This window comes from Mustela nigripes, chromosome 7 (genome assembly GCF_022355385.1).
Source record: "Mustela nigripes isolate SB6536 chromosome 7, MUSNIG.SB6536, whole genome shotgun sequence".
NCBI lineage: Eukaryota > Metazoa > Chordata > Mammalia > Carnivora > Mustelidae > Mustela > Mustela nigripes.
The window spans coordinates 135,611,105-135,625,611 of NC_081563.1; the positions used below are offsets into that span (position 1 = coordinate 135,611,105).

At 57.6% G+C, this 14,507-nt stretch overlaps 1 protein-coding gene across 2 annotated transcripts in view; it reads right to left on the reverse strand.

The window, feature by feature from the left end:
• Nucleotides 1-12,065, reverse strand: part of PMEPA1 (prostate transmembrane protein, androgen induced 1) — a 51,674-nt gene extending 39,609 nt beyond the window's left edge. For both annotated transcript variants that reach the window (XM_059407292.1, XM_059407291.1), the window contains exon 1: nt 11,445-12,065. In XM_059407292.1, coding sequence (XP_059263275.1) covers nt 11,445-11,553 — 109 coding nt within the window. In that variant the 5' untranslated portion in view covers nt 11,554-12,065. The remainder of the gene's footprint in view (nt 1-11,444) is intronic.
• Between the last annotated feature and the right edge of the window lie 2,442 nt (nt 12,066-14,507).

Consider the following 14,507-nt stretch of genomic DNA (forward strand, 5'->3'; position numbering starts at 1 on the left):
AAAGGAAGTGCTGTTAAGGAACAGGACGGATCTTTCTGCGGATCTCACCTTGCAGAAGCCTGGAGGTCTGGGAGGGACCCAAGCCTGAGAGCGGAAGGTCGGTGGCTGGGGCACTGCAGGGTGGTAACACATTCCTAAAACTCCCAGAAGGGACTGCCCTGACTCGTCCTAGCTTGGAGGGAGACCCACAGCCCTCACGCCTCTCCCCGCTGCGTTGCCCCGTGAAGACAGCGCTCCGCTTCCTTCCCAAGGATCATCTACACCCTGGGTGAGCCTCCCCGGAGCCCCGACTGGGAGTGGGCCCGGGAGCACCACCTCGGGGACAGTCTGACCCCAGCCAAGAGTGGACTCTTGCGACAGATGAACAGTGTCTGTCCCAGGGAAGAAGGGCAGCACGGGGTTCCCCGCCCGGGGAACGTGCAAAACCGATCAATAAACACGGGCTGGGCTCCCCTCTAGGTGAGGGGTCCCAGGAGCTGGGGAGTCACACATTTGCGAACCGGCCCTCATTCAGTGGCGTAGACAGCAGGATCGGGCGGAGTGAGTTAGACGGACAGCAAGTCACCAGAGAAGCGGACTGCGGGGAGCAACACTACTCAACTACACAGAGGCGAGTGCCGGGCTGTACACTTGCAGGCAGGGCCTGGCTTTACACAACGGCTGCAGCTGGACTCACCACCCGCCTCTGCACCGCGCAGCAAGCAAGTCTAATCAGCCTCGAGATGGGAGGGTGGCGACAATTTTATTTAGGGCCACAAGTAAGTAATAAAATTAGGCAAAATGAGCCACTCCACGTGTAAGTCCCCACCCTTAGCGGAGTAATGAAAGGCTTGGCAACTGCAAACATCTAATAATGGTCATCGTTAGGAAAATTGAGGGGCTGGTGGCGAATGGCTGCTGACTCTTAAACCTGGACATTGAAACCATTCCGTGATGGACCCCCAGTCAACGGAATTTGTTGTTGTTTTTAAGGATTTTATTTATTTGACAGAGATCACAAGCAGGCAGAGAGGCAGGTGGGGGTGGGAGTGGGAAGCAGACTTCCCGCCAAGCAGAGAGCTGGATGCAGAGCTCGATCCCAGGACCCTGAGATCATGACCTGAGCCAAAGGCAGAGGCTTTAACCCACTGAGCCACCCAGGTGCCCCTGTTGTTGCTGTTTTAGAAGGGAACATTCTCTGCATCTGTGCCTCTTCGACCACAAACTCTGCTCCAAGACGCCAATGGGGGCGTCCCTACATGCCAGCCTGCTCAGGAACCGGGATCCCAAAACACGGGCAAGATGCACCAGAGACAGGAGCATATTTAGCTGTGAGCTGTCGTAACAATCACCAGCAGCAAACCGAGTGGCGTTTAGAGGGCCTGTTGGTATTACTTAATCGGTGACACTCACCAACGTAATCGACACTCTCTCCAACATCTCAATATACCCACCTCTCCCTCCCATACCATAAACAGATTAGAAAAAATAGTTTCCTGCTATGGCCGTGACCTCACGGGCTGCCAAGCTCAGCCTGGTATGAATCACTCGGGGCTCACCGCGACGGCGTTCTCCAATGACTGAATGATAACGGGCGCCACAGACACCAATAAATGAATCACGCCTTCCACAAGGCCAAACCTTTGGCTTTTACAGACACCAATTACAAAGTAGAGAGAAAAGAACAAAGAAATTACTCAGGGTGTTTGCGCAAAGTTGATTCATAGGTTTACAGAATTATTACCGACTAAATTGTTTTTAGGAAGGCAATTAGAGCTATGACCAGCTTGAGCCCAGCACCAGCCTATCGACGTGGGAACTTGCTAGATGGGGTGGGGTGGCCACCAAAGTCTTACAGGGCTCCGGGGACCTCACCTCCTACAGTCTCCTGGCGGGCTCCTTAAGACGTTTGTGAAATCCTTAAAACGTGCAGCCACAGAAGCAATGCAGAAGAAGGCACATATTATGCACATCGTTTCAGTGAAAATCTTGGTTTTCACTTTTATTTTTCCTTCTTGAAGTGCAGCACCCACAGTAGAACTCAGAGCTGCGACCAGGGTTTTGAAACACACCGTCCACAATAACCAAGTGCTCCCACGATTTCTCCATGCACAGAAACGGCAGGTGGTTCAGATCAAAGCCATGTTACCTACTATAAAACTTAGGGTGATGAAGAAAGAGCGTTCACGGTGGTCACATGCAAATTCTGAGCTTCTCTAACGAAGTGTGACCTCTGAAATGAATCACCCCACAGGCCTCGGGTTAAACCTTGCTGGCCAGGCTTCCTGGACAAGCTTCTACAAAAGGGGAAGCTTCCCCATCAGGGATATCAGATCCTTGTAAGCAGAGAGAATGAAACTGAGCTTACACCAGGCTTGGGCTCTCAGGCAGCAGCCCCTCTTACCAGCAGCTGCCTGGACCGTCACGGGTAAAGCCAGCAAGTGCCCCGGGCAAAGCCATCCCCCGGCAGTGACCAGGTAACGAGGGCCGCTGGGACAGAATACCTCTTTTGGGAAAGGGCAGTCTGCTTTCCCCCCAAATTTCCTGGAAATCTGATTCAGCTCCCCACTTCTCTTTCTGGAACCCTGGGAAAAGGCAGGGGAAGGCTCAGGGCTCAGTCCTGGGCACACCTGGTGGAAGGCAGGTCTCCATAGTGGCCTCCAGTCAAGGGACCTTAAACAAGCCACCCCAGCTTGGTGGGTGGAAGCAAGCGATTTAAAACATTCTACATATTTTACATCATAAAGTATCTATGTGTCTTTCAAATATCCAAAAATATATGGCTTCATATTTTACTTTTTCAATACTTTACTTATTTATTTGAGAGAGAGAGAGAGAGAGAGAACACACGGAGCGTGGGGGGTGGGGGGAGAAGCAGGTTCCCGCTGAGCAAGGAGCCTGATGCGGGACTTGATCCCAGAACCCTGAGATCATGACGTGAGCCGAAGGCAGACATATAACCCAGTAAGCCACCCCGGTGCCCTGGTTTTGTATTTTAAAGCACATATTTCTGTATTCCTAACCACTGACATCAAACAAATCCACGGCCGGATTTGTCTCTTTTACCATCCTCCAAAGCCAGGGATGGAAACATCATCTCCTGGAGAACTAAGGACCAACAGAGACTCTCCCGGCCCGAGGCCTCCGTGACTGGGGTCGAGGGCTCCCCATCGCTCTCGGGGGCAGGTGAGGAACACGTCAAGCCGCTCATCCGCCAACTGCCTCCCTGTGTACTGAGCATCTACTCTGGGCCAGTAGCACACACAAGCTGTCCCAGCCCTCTCCAGGACTCGGCACGGCTGCCCCTGTCCCCATCTCCACTGAAGTCCCCCGCGGGGGACACAAGATATGGGACAACGTCTCCAAACTTAAAGGCAAGGTGAAGTCTTGAACCTGTGCAACTGTTCAGAGGTGTAGGTTGTGTCTGTCTGTCCAGCTGGGGGGCCCGACGCTGCCTACGGTCTTGGAGAACTGGAACGGGCAGGTGCTTCTAGGGGACGGAGCAGCCCTCAGAGCGCGGAGAGCCGGCGCCTAGCAGCCAGAAGCAGACTTCATCCAGCATCCAGATCCCAGGGCCACGGGCGGCTTTACGTTTGCTACCGAATAATTAAAACTCTTCGGCTAGCAGAGCTATTTCCTAAACCCGCTGAAACGATACTCATTGATTTTAGTTACAGTACGTCTGAAGGGAAAGAAACTCCGCCTCCACGTTCCCCGAGGCTCGGGACACCCTCGCTAGGCACTGAGGGCGCTGACTCGAAGCCGAGTGACCCACCCCTTCTTCCCGCCCCCGAACCCACTGGAAAACACACATGTATCAGAATCTGCCGAAACGACAGAAGACCCCATTACCCGATACCTCCCCGGTGAGTCCCGGAAGCCCCCCCGCCAGCTCCCGTCAACATGTGGTGTCTCACCGTCACCTCGGAGTGAACACCAGCTCCGCTCGGGGGTGACACCGGGTGGGGAAAGAGCCCCCAAAACACTCCAGGCCTGAAGCGGGTGTGCGCAGAAAAGAACGGCCCTACAAACTCTCCCTGTGGGGTTGGGACCCGCGGTGGCTCTCCTTTCTTGTCATTTCCATACTCTCAACATTAAGGGAATTGGAAGGGAGACCCTGACCTCCCAGGACAAGTTTGGCTGAAGCAGGAGAGGCTTGTCTGGCCTTGGACGTTTCCAGAAGCGATGGTGCCCAGAGACGAAGGCACCATTCCTGCCCCCCAGACAGTGGAAACTTCCTTGATCCCTTGCAAATATGAGTTTATGCCAGGGGGGCCTGTCAGTGTCCAGGCCTCGGTCAGGCCCACCTACGAAGTGGCTACTGGCCTCCCCTCCGTTTTATGGGGGTGCTGCTGGAGGCTCGGGAGGGAGGCAGCCCATGTCCTGAAAAGATGGTTTTCAGAGTCTGTATCCTGACTGCGTCTTGTCCCATCTGGACTCTTCTTCCAGCCTGCCCACGCGTCCTGCCCAGGCCCCTTCCTTCCTGCCTCATTCACGTGCAGGGTCTCTAAGGGCTCCGGGGACATACCGAGCAAAATGGGCACGGCATCTCACGCTTCCGTGTCTGATGACCAGAAGCGACACAAGCGACAGTGAATTACATAATACCCGACACAATCTGACAGGTGTGACAGGAGAGACCCCCCCCCACCGCAGTGTTCCTGGAGCCCAAACAGGATGACGGGTCTGAGAGCCTCCCCGAGGGAGGCTTTGAAAGTGGCCTCGGTTCCATTCCCTCCGCCGCCTCCTCCCTGAGTAACCTTGTTATGTCTGGTCCCTAAAAGGGCAGCTTCCCGAGGGCAGGGTTCTGTCTGTGGGGTCCTGGCATTCTGCAGCCCAGTCCCGACTGAGCGGCTGGGTGCCCCCTTCATGACTGACGGCCAGGGGGACAGCAGTATAAGGCGGACAGATCTGGTCCCTCCGGGAAGAGCCACGGGCCGTCCAGCAATCGCCCACCCCAGCATCTGAAGGTGGGGGTACCAGGGCTGCAGAGGTAGATGCCAGCTCCTCGCACCGCCTGTAAGGGACACCCGTCTGGGGGATACCATGCGAACAGAAGATGGTGTTGTGCTGCCAGAGCGCAAAGGCCCCGACGGCAAGGTCCATGAGCATTCTTCCCTTGCAAACGGCGCAACGTGGGCTGGCAGTCCTGGGGCGAAAACTAAATGACCATGGCCATGTTGAGTCTTGTAAAGATAAGGCTGGGACTGGGGGGCTCAGTGTGGGGTCATGGGAAAGAAATCTTGGGAGCACAGGTATGGGGCCAGGGAGCTTAGGTTCCTGGCTATGCCACCTGGGGCAGGTTCCTTACCCCCTCTGGACCCTCCTCCCCCCCCCCCCCCCAAAATCTGCAAATCGGTGATACCAACAGCTCTCTCACAGAGCTGTTTTGGAGACTGAGAAAAATGCGTCACTATACCCCTGGCACATAATAAGTTCTCCATATCCAACTAAGAAAGGGAGTGGCAGCAAAATCCATCAGTCACCCTGGAAACAGAAGAGAAAAGCCATGCGGGGGCTCTGCGAAGACCTGGGGAAACCCCAACGCTTTCCAGGCCCATCCCGGGGCACTGAAGCCCCTGCTCCTGTCTGAAAACTGTTCCGGGGCTTTTCCAGAGGCGTCACAGTTTGGCTCTGTCGTGTCACTCGAAGGGAAAGTGAGGTTGACGGTCAATGCTCCAAGTTGTCGTGACTACAGGAAGGGGAGCGGCCCACCTCGGGGAGGGGGTTAGGCCAGACCGTGCAGAAGGTGGTGCTCGGAGAAGCCAAGCAAAAGACACGCACCCCACCCGCCGGGAAAACAAAGATCACGGTCTTACTCTGATGGTTCACAGCCTGTATAGACTCACTTGTTAAAAACAGGAATTAATTTTCAAAAAATGGGAGCCTCAGACCATCCCTTGTTTCTGGGCTTTGCGCTCTGCATCCTCCTCGGCAGGGGACCTAGTGGGGTGTCTGGATGTCAGGGTGCTCCTGCCTTTGTGCCTGCCAGGCCCACCCAGCCCCTCGGCCTCCGAAGCTGGCAGTGGACTGTGGGAATCCAAGGGGTTCCCTCCGGCCAGCCCTGAGGTGGGCCTGGCAGGGACAAGGGAAGGCAAAGAGTCAAGTCCCTCTACCTTCAAGGTCACGGTTCCCACACATGTCTGTTTATTCCAACATCCCCTCTACTGCCAGCACCCCAGCCCCAGGATGGGGAAACCCTTCTCTGGTGCCGGTCTCCTCATCTGGCAGCGACCGCCAGGGGACAGGACAAAGTGAACAGTTGAGACTAGTCCTCTCCCCGCTGTCACCACCAAGCCCCATGATCACAGAGCTGTGGAGACACCAGGCCACACTCCACAAGAATAACCTTGGCAGAGGCACAGCCCCCCCTCCACCCCCAGCACCCAGGAACTGCTGTCACCTCACTTTCCACTCCGACCCCAAGACAGCCAGGATGTTCTGGAGCCGGGCTGAGCCTCCATCTCCCCACCTTCCAACACACACTTGACCCACCGCAACCCTCGGAGAGATCACATCTGGGGACAGGTGTCACGGGGCCCTTGAAGCAAAAGGAGAACAGAATTGCCAGTCCTTAAACGCCAGGAGTTTTGTATCAACTTCCAGACAGCCGGGTCCCTGAAGTGGACAGGTCTGGCCACACAGGGCCCGCGTGGCGGCCGCCCCCTCAGGCAGCTCTCACAGCCCCGGATCTCCGCCGCCCACCCACCCTGAGGCACACCTCCCGGGCCGCAGCACAGTGTCCTCCTCCTGGCTCCCTGGTGCACAGAGTGGGGTGGGCGGGCAAGCACACGGGGCCTAACCGTGCGCTGGCACGCACAAGTATGCGCACACACACGCGTGCATACACGTGGGCACACGGCACCTTTTAAGAAGCACAGAGCAAGGCCCTGGGCTTTGACCGCCTCCTTAGCACACGCCCACCCAAGCGCCCCGGCTGGCGGGAGCTCGGCCTCCCAACTCCCACTTGTTAAAGAGTTTCCTCTCTGCGGGAAGGACCCCAGACTGTGAGTCGCCCGCAGACTTGGTCTCTGGGTGGTAAGAACCCGTAGAGGAAAAGCCACGCGGCCCCTCCATTTGGGCCCTATCCCTCGTAAGCTCCTCTCCAACACGGTTTTACATGTTAAGCACTGCACAAACCAGAAGGCTGACGTGTCCCGGGGCCCGGATGCGGTGCGAGCAGATACTGGCGCCCCTGAGCAGGCAGGTCTGGGGCTGCTATGGGACATGTGCACCTCGTTGTCCTGTCAAAGTGGCGGCCATCCTGACCCTCTCCAACGGCCTCCACTCTGGGGCAGCTGAGCACCCCACTCCGTCTCCCTCCTCCTTCCAAGGGAGAGCGAGTGCATCGATTTGCACAACGTAAAGGGCAGGTTGTGCGCGCCCACGCAGGAGCAATGACTTACTCTCTGCCTTGACAAGCACTAAGCTTGGCCCTGACCCTGGGCCAGGCTGGGTGGTGTGGCTGGCTTACCCCAGACCTCCTGGGGAGCTGTGGCCAACTGTCTGACCTGAGATCCAGTTCAGGATTTGCACCTCAACCTAAAACCCAGACAGTCAGAAAACATGTGGGTTAAAAGTCCTCGCTCCAAGGGCCCACGGGGGAAATGGCTCAACCTAGACGGCCCTAGTGTCAACCAAATCCTGAAATACAAGCTTGCACAGTGCCTGAGTCTCTCCTAATAAATGCAAATCCAAGATGAAAACCGGGAAGCTCCTCAAGACGGAGCCCCCATCCTTCCGGCGCGGCACACAGCAGGCACTCAAGAAAGGCCAAGGGAGTGAATGACAGGCAGGCGCCAACTCTGAGCACAACCAAGAGCCTTCACTGGGGCTGATCTCTGAGCGAGACAACTCCCTTCCGCCCTCAGGTCCCCGGAGAAGTAGCCGATTAAAACAGCAGTTTTCAGCCAGGCCAAGGGCATCAGGCGAGGCCCAGAGGCATTTTGGGGTGTTACAACTTGGCAGGGGAGCAGAAGCCTACTCCAACGGGCACCTAGTAGGCAGAAGCCAGGGATGCTCCTAAGTGTCCAGCAACCCCCACAGCCTCCCCCCCCCCTCCCCACAAGGACGTCCTTGTCCCTTGGGTGAAATGCCCGGATTTGAGACACAGGGCACGGGGTGTCCTGGGCATTTCTGCAAGCTCATTTTGTAGTGTTTGGGAGTATCTGTCTGGAACCAGGTGGCGAAGAGGAATCAGAGGCTCAGTGACATTAGTGGTGGTAAGAAACAGAACAGCCACCAGAGATACTGGCCACAGGGGTCCAGGGTGGGGCCGGGCAGGCTGCTGCCCGGGGTCCTCCAGATATGTAGCCTGGCAGCGGAATGGCCCAAGTCAGTCCAGGCAGAGGTGGCACCCACCTGCCTGCTGCCCAAAAGCCTCAAGCCGAAGCTGGAGGAGAAGGACAGGGGCTAATTTCTAAGAGAGACAAACCTCTAAAGAGGTCAACAAGAATGCCAAGAAACACGCAGGCCAGCAGGAACTCTGTTCTGAAAAGTCTGGCCAACTCCCTACTGTCAGCCTGGTGGGCTGTCCCTGGAGCCGGCTGTCTTTCACCCCAGCACCCCCGGCTTGTTTAAAGAACAGCTTATTTTTCTGTGGGGGGATCCTGAGAACAGTGAACCCCCGTCAGAGAGTGTCCCTCACCCCTTGACTCTCAGAGACAACTGGAGACCCCGGAGGGTGTGGAGGGTGCAGAGGGTGCGGGGAATATCTTGAACCTGGCTTCCTTGGAGAGAGCCCCGTTCCCACACTTCCAAGTGTGACGCTGGGGGATGCTGCTGCTTTCCAGCCCTCGGGTTCAAGATGGACCTACTGCGGGGCCCAAGTTCTAAATAAAAGAGACAGAATGTGCACTTCCTGAGAAATAACTCTGGGTCTGGGTCCAGGGTGCACTGGGGACTGAGGGCAAAGCTTTCCATTACTACCTTCCTTCATTTATAAAGCCTGAGCTGGCCAAGGCTCCACCCAGCTCTGAGATCTGGGGCACCTGAATGCCACACTAGGGACCCAGTGCTGCTGGGGGGAGGGCAGGAGAACCACTTCTGGTCCTGGAGCCTCCAGCCAGACTTTGGAGGGCAGAGGCCCCATCTTGAAAGCTGGTAGAATTTTCGATTTCAACCGTCAGGGTCTCATCCTTCAGATGAGGAAACTAACACAGCTTAAGGAACCTACTACCAAGGACCACTGGGACAGGACCCTGCAGCCCAGCTCGAAATCCATCTCTGACGGTCCGCATGCAGACACCCTCAGTCTGCATCACGTGAAATGTGGCCTTCCTTCCGCACTTCAAATTTTCCTCCCCATCTTTTTGTACAAAGAAACTCCAGGCCTTCAGGCTTCCTCACCAGAGCCTTTCGCAGAAATCTGATTAGCACTTGCAACAAACTGTTACATTATACCTGCATTTTAAAGATCGTTTCCCTTCCTGCCCTGGGCTTTCTTCCAGTAAGCAGGGGGCCGTGTGTAAAAAATACACTGTGCATGGTGAGTCACGTACCACCACGCCGGGGCTGGCTGGAGCAGGCCAGGGTTCCAGGTGCTAACCTCGAGGGTCCTGCTCAGACGTGCCACTGGGGGAAGCACACAGGTTGAGGGCAATGGGTTTAACAACGCCCTGGTGTCAGCCAGAACATCATCAAGGCTGAAGGGACAGGAATAAGAATGATTTTTTTTTTAACATCCTGAACACAAAGGAAGGACAAGAGCAAAATGCCCATGCCCTGTCCTCACAATGGTAAGTTCGACACAACAGCGTGGAACCCTGGGGTGGGGGGTTCCCCTAAGGCAACTTTACAGAAAGGGGGAAATGAGGCACCGAGGGTCCTTCACCAGCATCCACTCGGCACTGAGGAGGCCCTCTCCAAACATGTGCGAACATACTTTAATAATATCCTCGTGCATTTCATTAGCCTCCTGAGTTCACAAAGGGCCTTTGGGAAGCAATCCGGTTTAATGCAACTCAGTTCCGCAGATGGTGACTCTGGGCAGGTTCTCCTGGCACCTCGCTGGCCCAGCATGGGGCGGTCGGGGGTGGGGTGGGGTGGGTGAGGTAAGGGGGCAGGCTTTCAATTCCGGGACTGGAGGGAGCGGGGGCACTCATGGATGGAAGGACCCATCACCAAAGCAGGCCAGTCTGCCCCAGCAGGACCAGTCATGGGTTATTTTTACCTCTTGTGCCTCACTGTACAAGCTCAGGGGCCACAAACTGTGGCAGCCGCCTGCGGAAACTGGCTTATGAGTCACCCAGTGACTGCCCTGCTCCGTGGTGGCCGCCTCTGACTCCTGGTCCCAGCTGGAAGAAGGCTGGCCCTTGCAAGAAGGGCTGTGTGCTCCCGTGCCTCAGGTGTTTAGAGGCAAGAATAGGGTAAGTGAAGCCCCAAGAGGCAAGAGGTCCCCAAAAGGATGGGCTGGGGGAAGGGATACAGTCCAGAAAGCCGTCTACACAACCCAACTACCACCTGAGTGGGCAAATGCATGGCAGAAGTCCAGGCTGATTTGTCTCAAGTTCTGGCTGCATAGGGCGACTTGGTGCAAGCTTCCAACACCCCCTCCCCACCCTAGATCTAGCTCCTCCTTTCAGGGCAAGGCCGTCCCAAACACAGACAGCCCCAAACTTTGACTCATTTGTAACCAAGGTCCCAGCCAGGCTGAGCCAAGCTGTCCAGACAGAGGCTATTTATAGGTGCGTCGGGGACACAGACACTCACACAATGAGACACACACTCGGGATCCACCTTTGGCCAGACCCACCAGCGCTGAGCCCTGAATGCAGACACCAGACACCAATGGTCCCCAAACCTCCAGAGCAATGCACACAGTCTAAAGAGGCACCAGTCGCGGACACGGGCAAGACGCAGGAAGAATACATTACTCCCGGGACAAACTGCGACCCAGACACACAGACACAGAGAGACACGGAGACGCGCCAGACCCAGACAGAGACACACAGACACACACTCCACAGACGCAAGGAGACCCACTCACACAGACCGAGACAGAAGCGCCACGCACACTCCAGACACACACCCGGGGCCCCAGACATCCCGCAGGCCAGACAGTGTCTCACACGCCCGCCACCCCCCTTCCCCCAGCTGAAGTTGATAAAGAGCCGGCCTAATTGCTCCATCGAGACTGCCCCTTAGGGAAATAAAATGGAAACTTCACGGTTTCGACCGCCCCAGTCCTCCCGCGCCGGGCGCCCAGCCGCCCTCCGCGCCGCTCGGCCCCGGGTTCGAGTCCCAGCGGGCGGGGCGCGGGCAGCGGGGGCCGTGCCAGGCTCGCCGCGCCGCGGGACAAAGCCGGGCCGGCCGCCAGCTGCCGCGAGCCAGGAGGGCGCGCCCGGGGCGCAGGGCGCACGGCCCGAGGGGGCGCGCACGGCCCGGGCCCCCGCCCGCAGCTGCGCGGGGACTCGGGGTCCGAGCCCGACAGGGCCTCAGGGGAGGGGGGCGCGGGGGTCACTCACTGATCTCCATGCTCTGGAACAAAGAGCGTTTGCAGTTGCACGTGCAGGAGACATTGGGCTGCCCGGCGGCGAGGGCGGCGGTGCTGTTGACCCCCATCAAGCGGTGCATGGACGGCGCGGCGGCTCGGCGCGGGGCGCAGGGGGCACGGGGGCGGCCGGGGGGGGTTCCGGCCGGCGCCCGGCACTGGGGCCCCGCATGCAGGAGGCGCGCGGCGGGGAAGGCGCACCCCGGTTCGCCGGGCTCGGGGCTCCGCCAAGTTCCCGGGGCGCTGCGGGACTCAGTGCGCGGGGCCGCGCTCCCCTGCGCCCCCCGGCCGCCCCTCGGCAGCCCCGGGGGCGTCGGCAGTGCCCGCGGGTGGCGTCCGGGAAATGGGCTGGCAGCCGGGGCGCGCGCTGCCGCCGGGGCTGAGCCTCTGCTGCTGGCTTCCCGCAGCCGAGCGCCTCCGCCGCCGCCGCCTCCTCCTCATTCAAGTCCAAGGAGATCGGGTTTCGCTCCGAGACCGCGGTCGGAGGCAGGCAGACGGTCTGACGTCAGCGCTAGACGGGGCTGCCGGTTCCCACCGCGCGGGGGCCGGGGAGGGGGCGCGCGCTGCGCCAATCCCCGCCGAGGTTCCCCCGCACCCCCTTCCCGGGCCGCGGGGCGGGGTGACAGGGAAGGGGGCGGGCTCTTAAAGGGCCAGAGCGAGGCGGCCCGCGTAGACCCGGGACCAGCGGGGCGGAGGAAGGGTGCAGCGACCCGGCCCCTACTGGGGTCAGTCTGGAACCCCCCTCCGAACACGCGGGTCGGAGGAAGCGGGACTCGCTCCCACCTTCACCTCCGCTGGTTGCGGGTGCGTCGCGGGACCCCGGAATCCTTGACCCCGGTTTAGGGGAAGCCTGTCCCTTCCCAAAGGAGAGGGAATTGGAGAAGATGAGGGAAGTCCTCCCTATCACCCACACCTGATTTCGCAGGAAACTCTCCGCCCTTAAGGTCTACAGTCCCACGAGGCTTCTACTAACTCGCGCCCCCTGCGCCCTTTAACCCGACCCCAAGGAGGTCGACTGGGTCAGACTGGAATTCGGGTAGACACGCCCCGGACCGCTCCGAAAAACGCCCGGGAGCCCTTGTCATGTAAATACGTGTCTGGAACTTGTGTAATGTCGCAGCCGGCGGGGCCCGGGGCGAATCCACTCCCATTGTCTGCTGCCGGAGGGGCCACCGGCTGGGGGGGGCGCCTCCGGAGTTCAAAAGAGGGGGGAGGAAGTGCGCGGGTGTACTTTTATTTCATTAAGTTTTAATTACACAAGTGCTATAAGAACACATTCTCCTGGTTTAAAAAGAAATGGAAATATTACGTCAGAGGATCTCTCCCTGGCACACCTCCAAACTCTCAGCGATTTGGTGTGTCCCCTCCTAGACCCTTGCCTAAAACTCCACATGTTTCCCCTGCAGTAGTGGATCGCCTACCTTGGGCCAGAAACTTACCAAATATTAACTCAACCTCATACCTACTCCCAGAGGCAGGAATGTTGTTATGCCCATTTCACAGACGTGGGAACTGGCCTGGGGAGTTGGTTGCTTAGGGTCATGCAATGGAGGACCCTGGTCCTCACACAAGGTCCAGCCGGTATCTGTACACTCACATAGTTTTCTCCTTTGAATACCAACATACCCTGGAAATTAATGGGGTTTAGTAAGGAGCAGGTTCCTTTCATATGGTTGCCGGAGGAGGGGCGGGGGCGTAGAGGTGTTTAAAAATTATTTCCTTTTAAGAGAGGGTAACCACACCAGAGACTTGCAGAACCCAGAGGAAGCCAGCTCAGGAAGGGGATGTGACCTCTCCGGGCAGCTGGGCACAGCGATGCCTCTTGCTCTCTTAAGAGCGCAGGCCAAGAACTCTGTAGGACTCCAGCTCAGGGGTGACTGGGTGTTCCGGGTGGGTTTATGGAGGAACCCTAGGGGTTGCCCAACCTAGAGGGAGTTTCAAAGGTACTGACCATCATTTGTTTGGGAAGAGAGGCTCACTCTCAGAGCTGTGCCCAACCCCAGGACTCGGACGTGGGGAGCTCTCAGGGATGGCATGGCCGGGACAGTCTCAGACCCTAGCCTGAGAAGGGACTGATCTACCTGCAGGTCTGGGATGGAGGAGGTCTCCCTGCCATTTGGCCCCCACAGCTTGGAGGGAAAGCCTGGGGGTTCCTGATTGCTGCTTGGGGGGCCCTAACAATGTAGGTTGGACTTGGGGATGACCGTGCGTCCCACTCATTGCCTGGGCCAAAGAAGACCACCATCGTAGCCCCTTCTTTCAGTGATCCCTTCTTTCATTCAATCAACAAACTCTCAGGAGCTCCGGAGCTGTGTGCCGGGAACTCAGGAGTCCAGGAACAACCCCTGCGCTTTGACTCTCTGGCAGAGGCTCTGGATGTCTGACAGTGAAAAATCCCGCACTTTGATTGCCTTGGAAATGAAGCAGCATTTACTCAATCGAGGTCGAACCACCAGCAGGCAAAAATAACCAGTGAATTCAATGGATTAAAAAAAAAAGGAAAAAAAAAAAAACCACCTTAGCCACAACGTTGGCCTCTGGTTGATCGGCCTGGGACGACAGCGCTGGTGGCCTTCACGGAGTGCCTACGGTGTGACATCACCGCTGTGATGGCGGCACTTGCCACTGGTTCGTGGTCTGGACCCTGGTTCCAAAGTTGGCTCTGCCCAGAGGCCTGAAGTGGGGTGCTGGGCATGGTGGTCACAACTGCAGCTCTAAAGATGGGTGGGACACATGACCTGGGCAAGTCCCTTCCTCTGTCCCACAGCAGCTACCTCCTCTGCAAAATGGCGCTCCTCATGGTGTCCTTGACTGGCATGACAGTCAGGAATGAAGGAGTCAGGGCTGAGTAAGAGGCTGACTATGTGCTAGTGGTTATGCTGTGTAATCCTCACGGCAACCCGGGGAGGGAGGAACTAGCATCACTTTACAGATGAGAGGACTGGCAATTGGGAAGGCGTCACCCCGTGACAGTGTCCTTGGCTAAGGTGGGTAGGAAGAAAGGACAGAATTGCTCTGGGAGAAGCATACGCTTAAG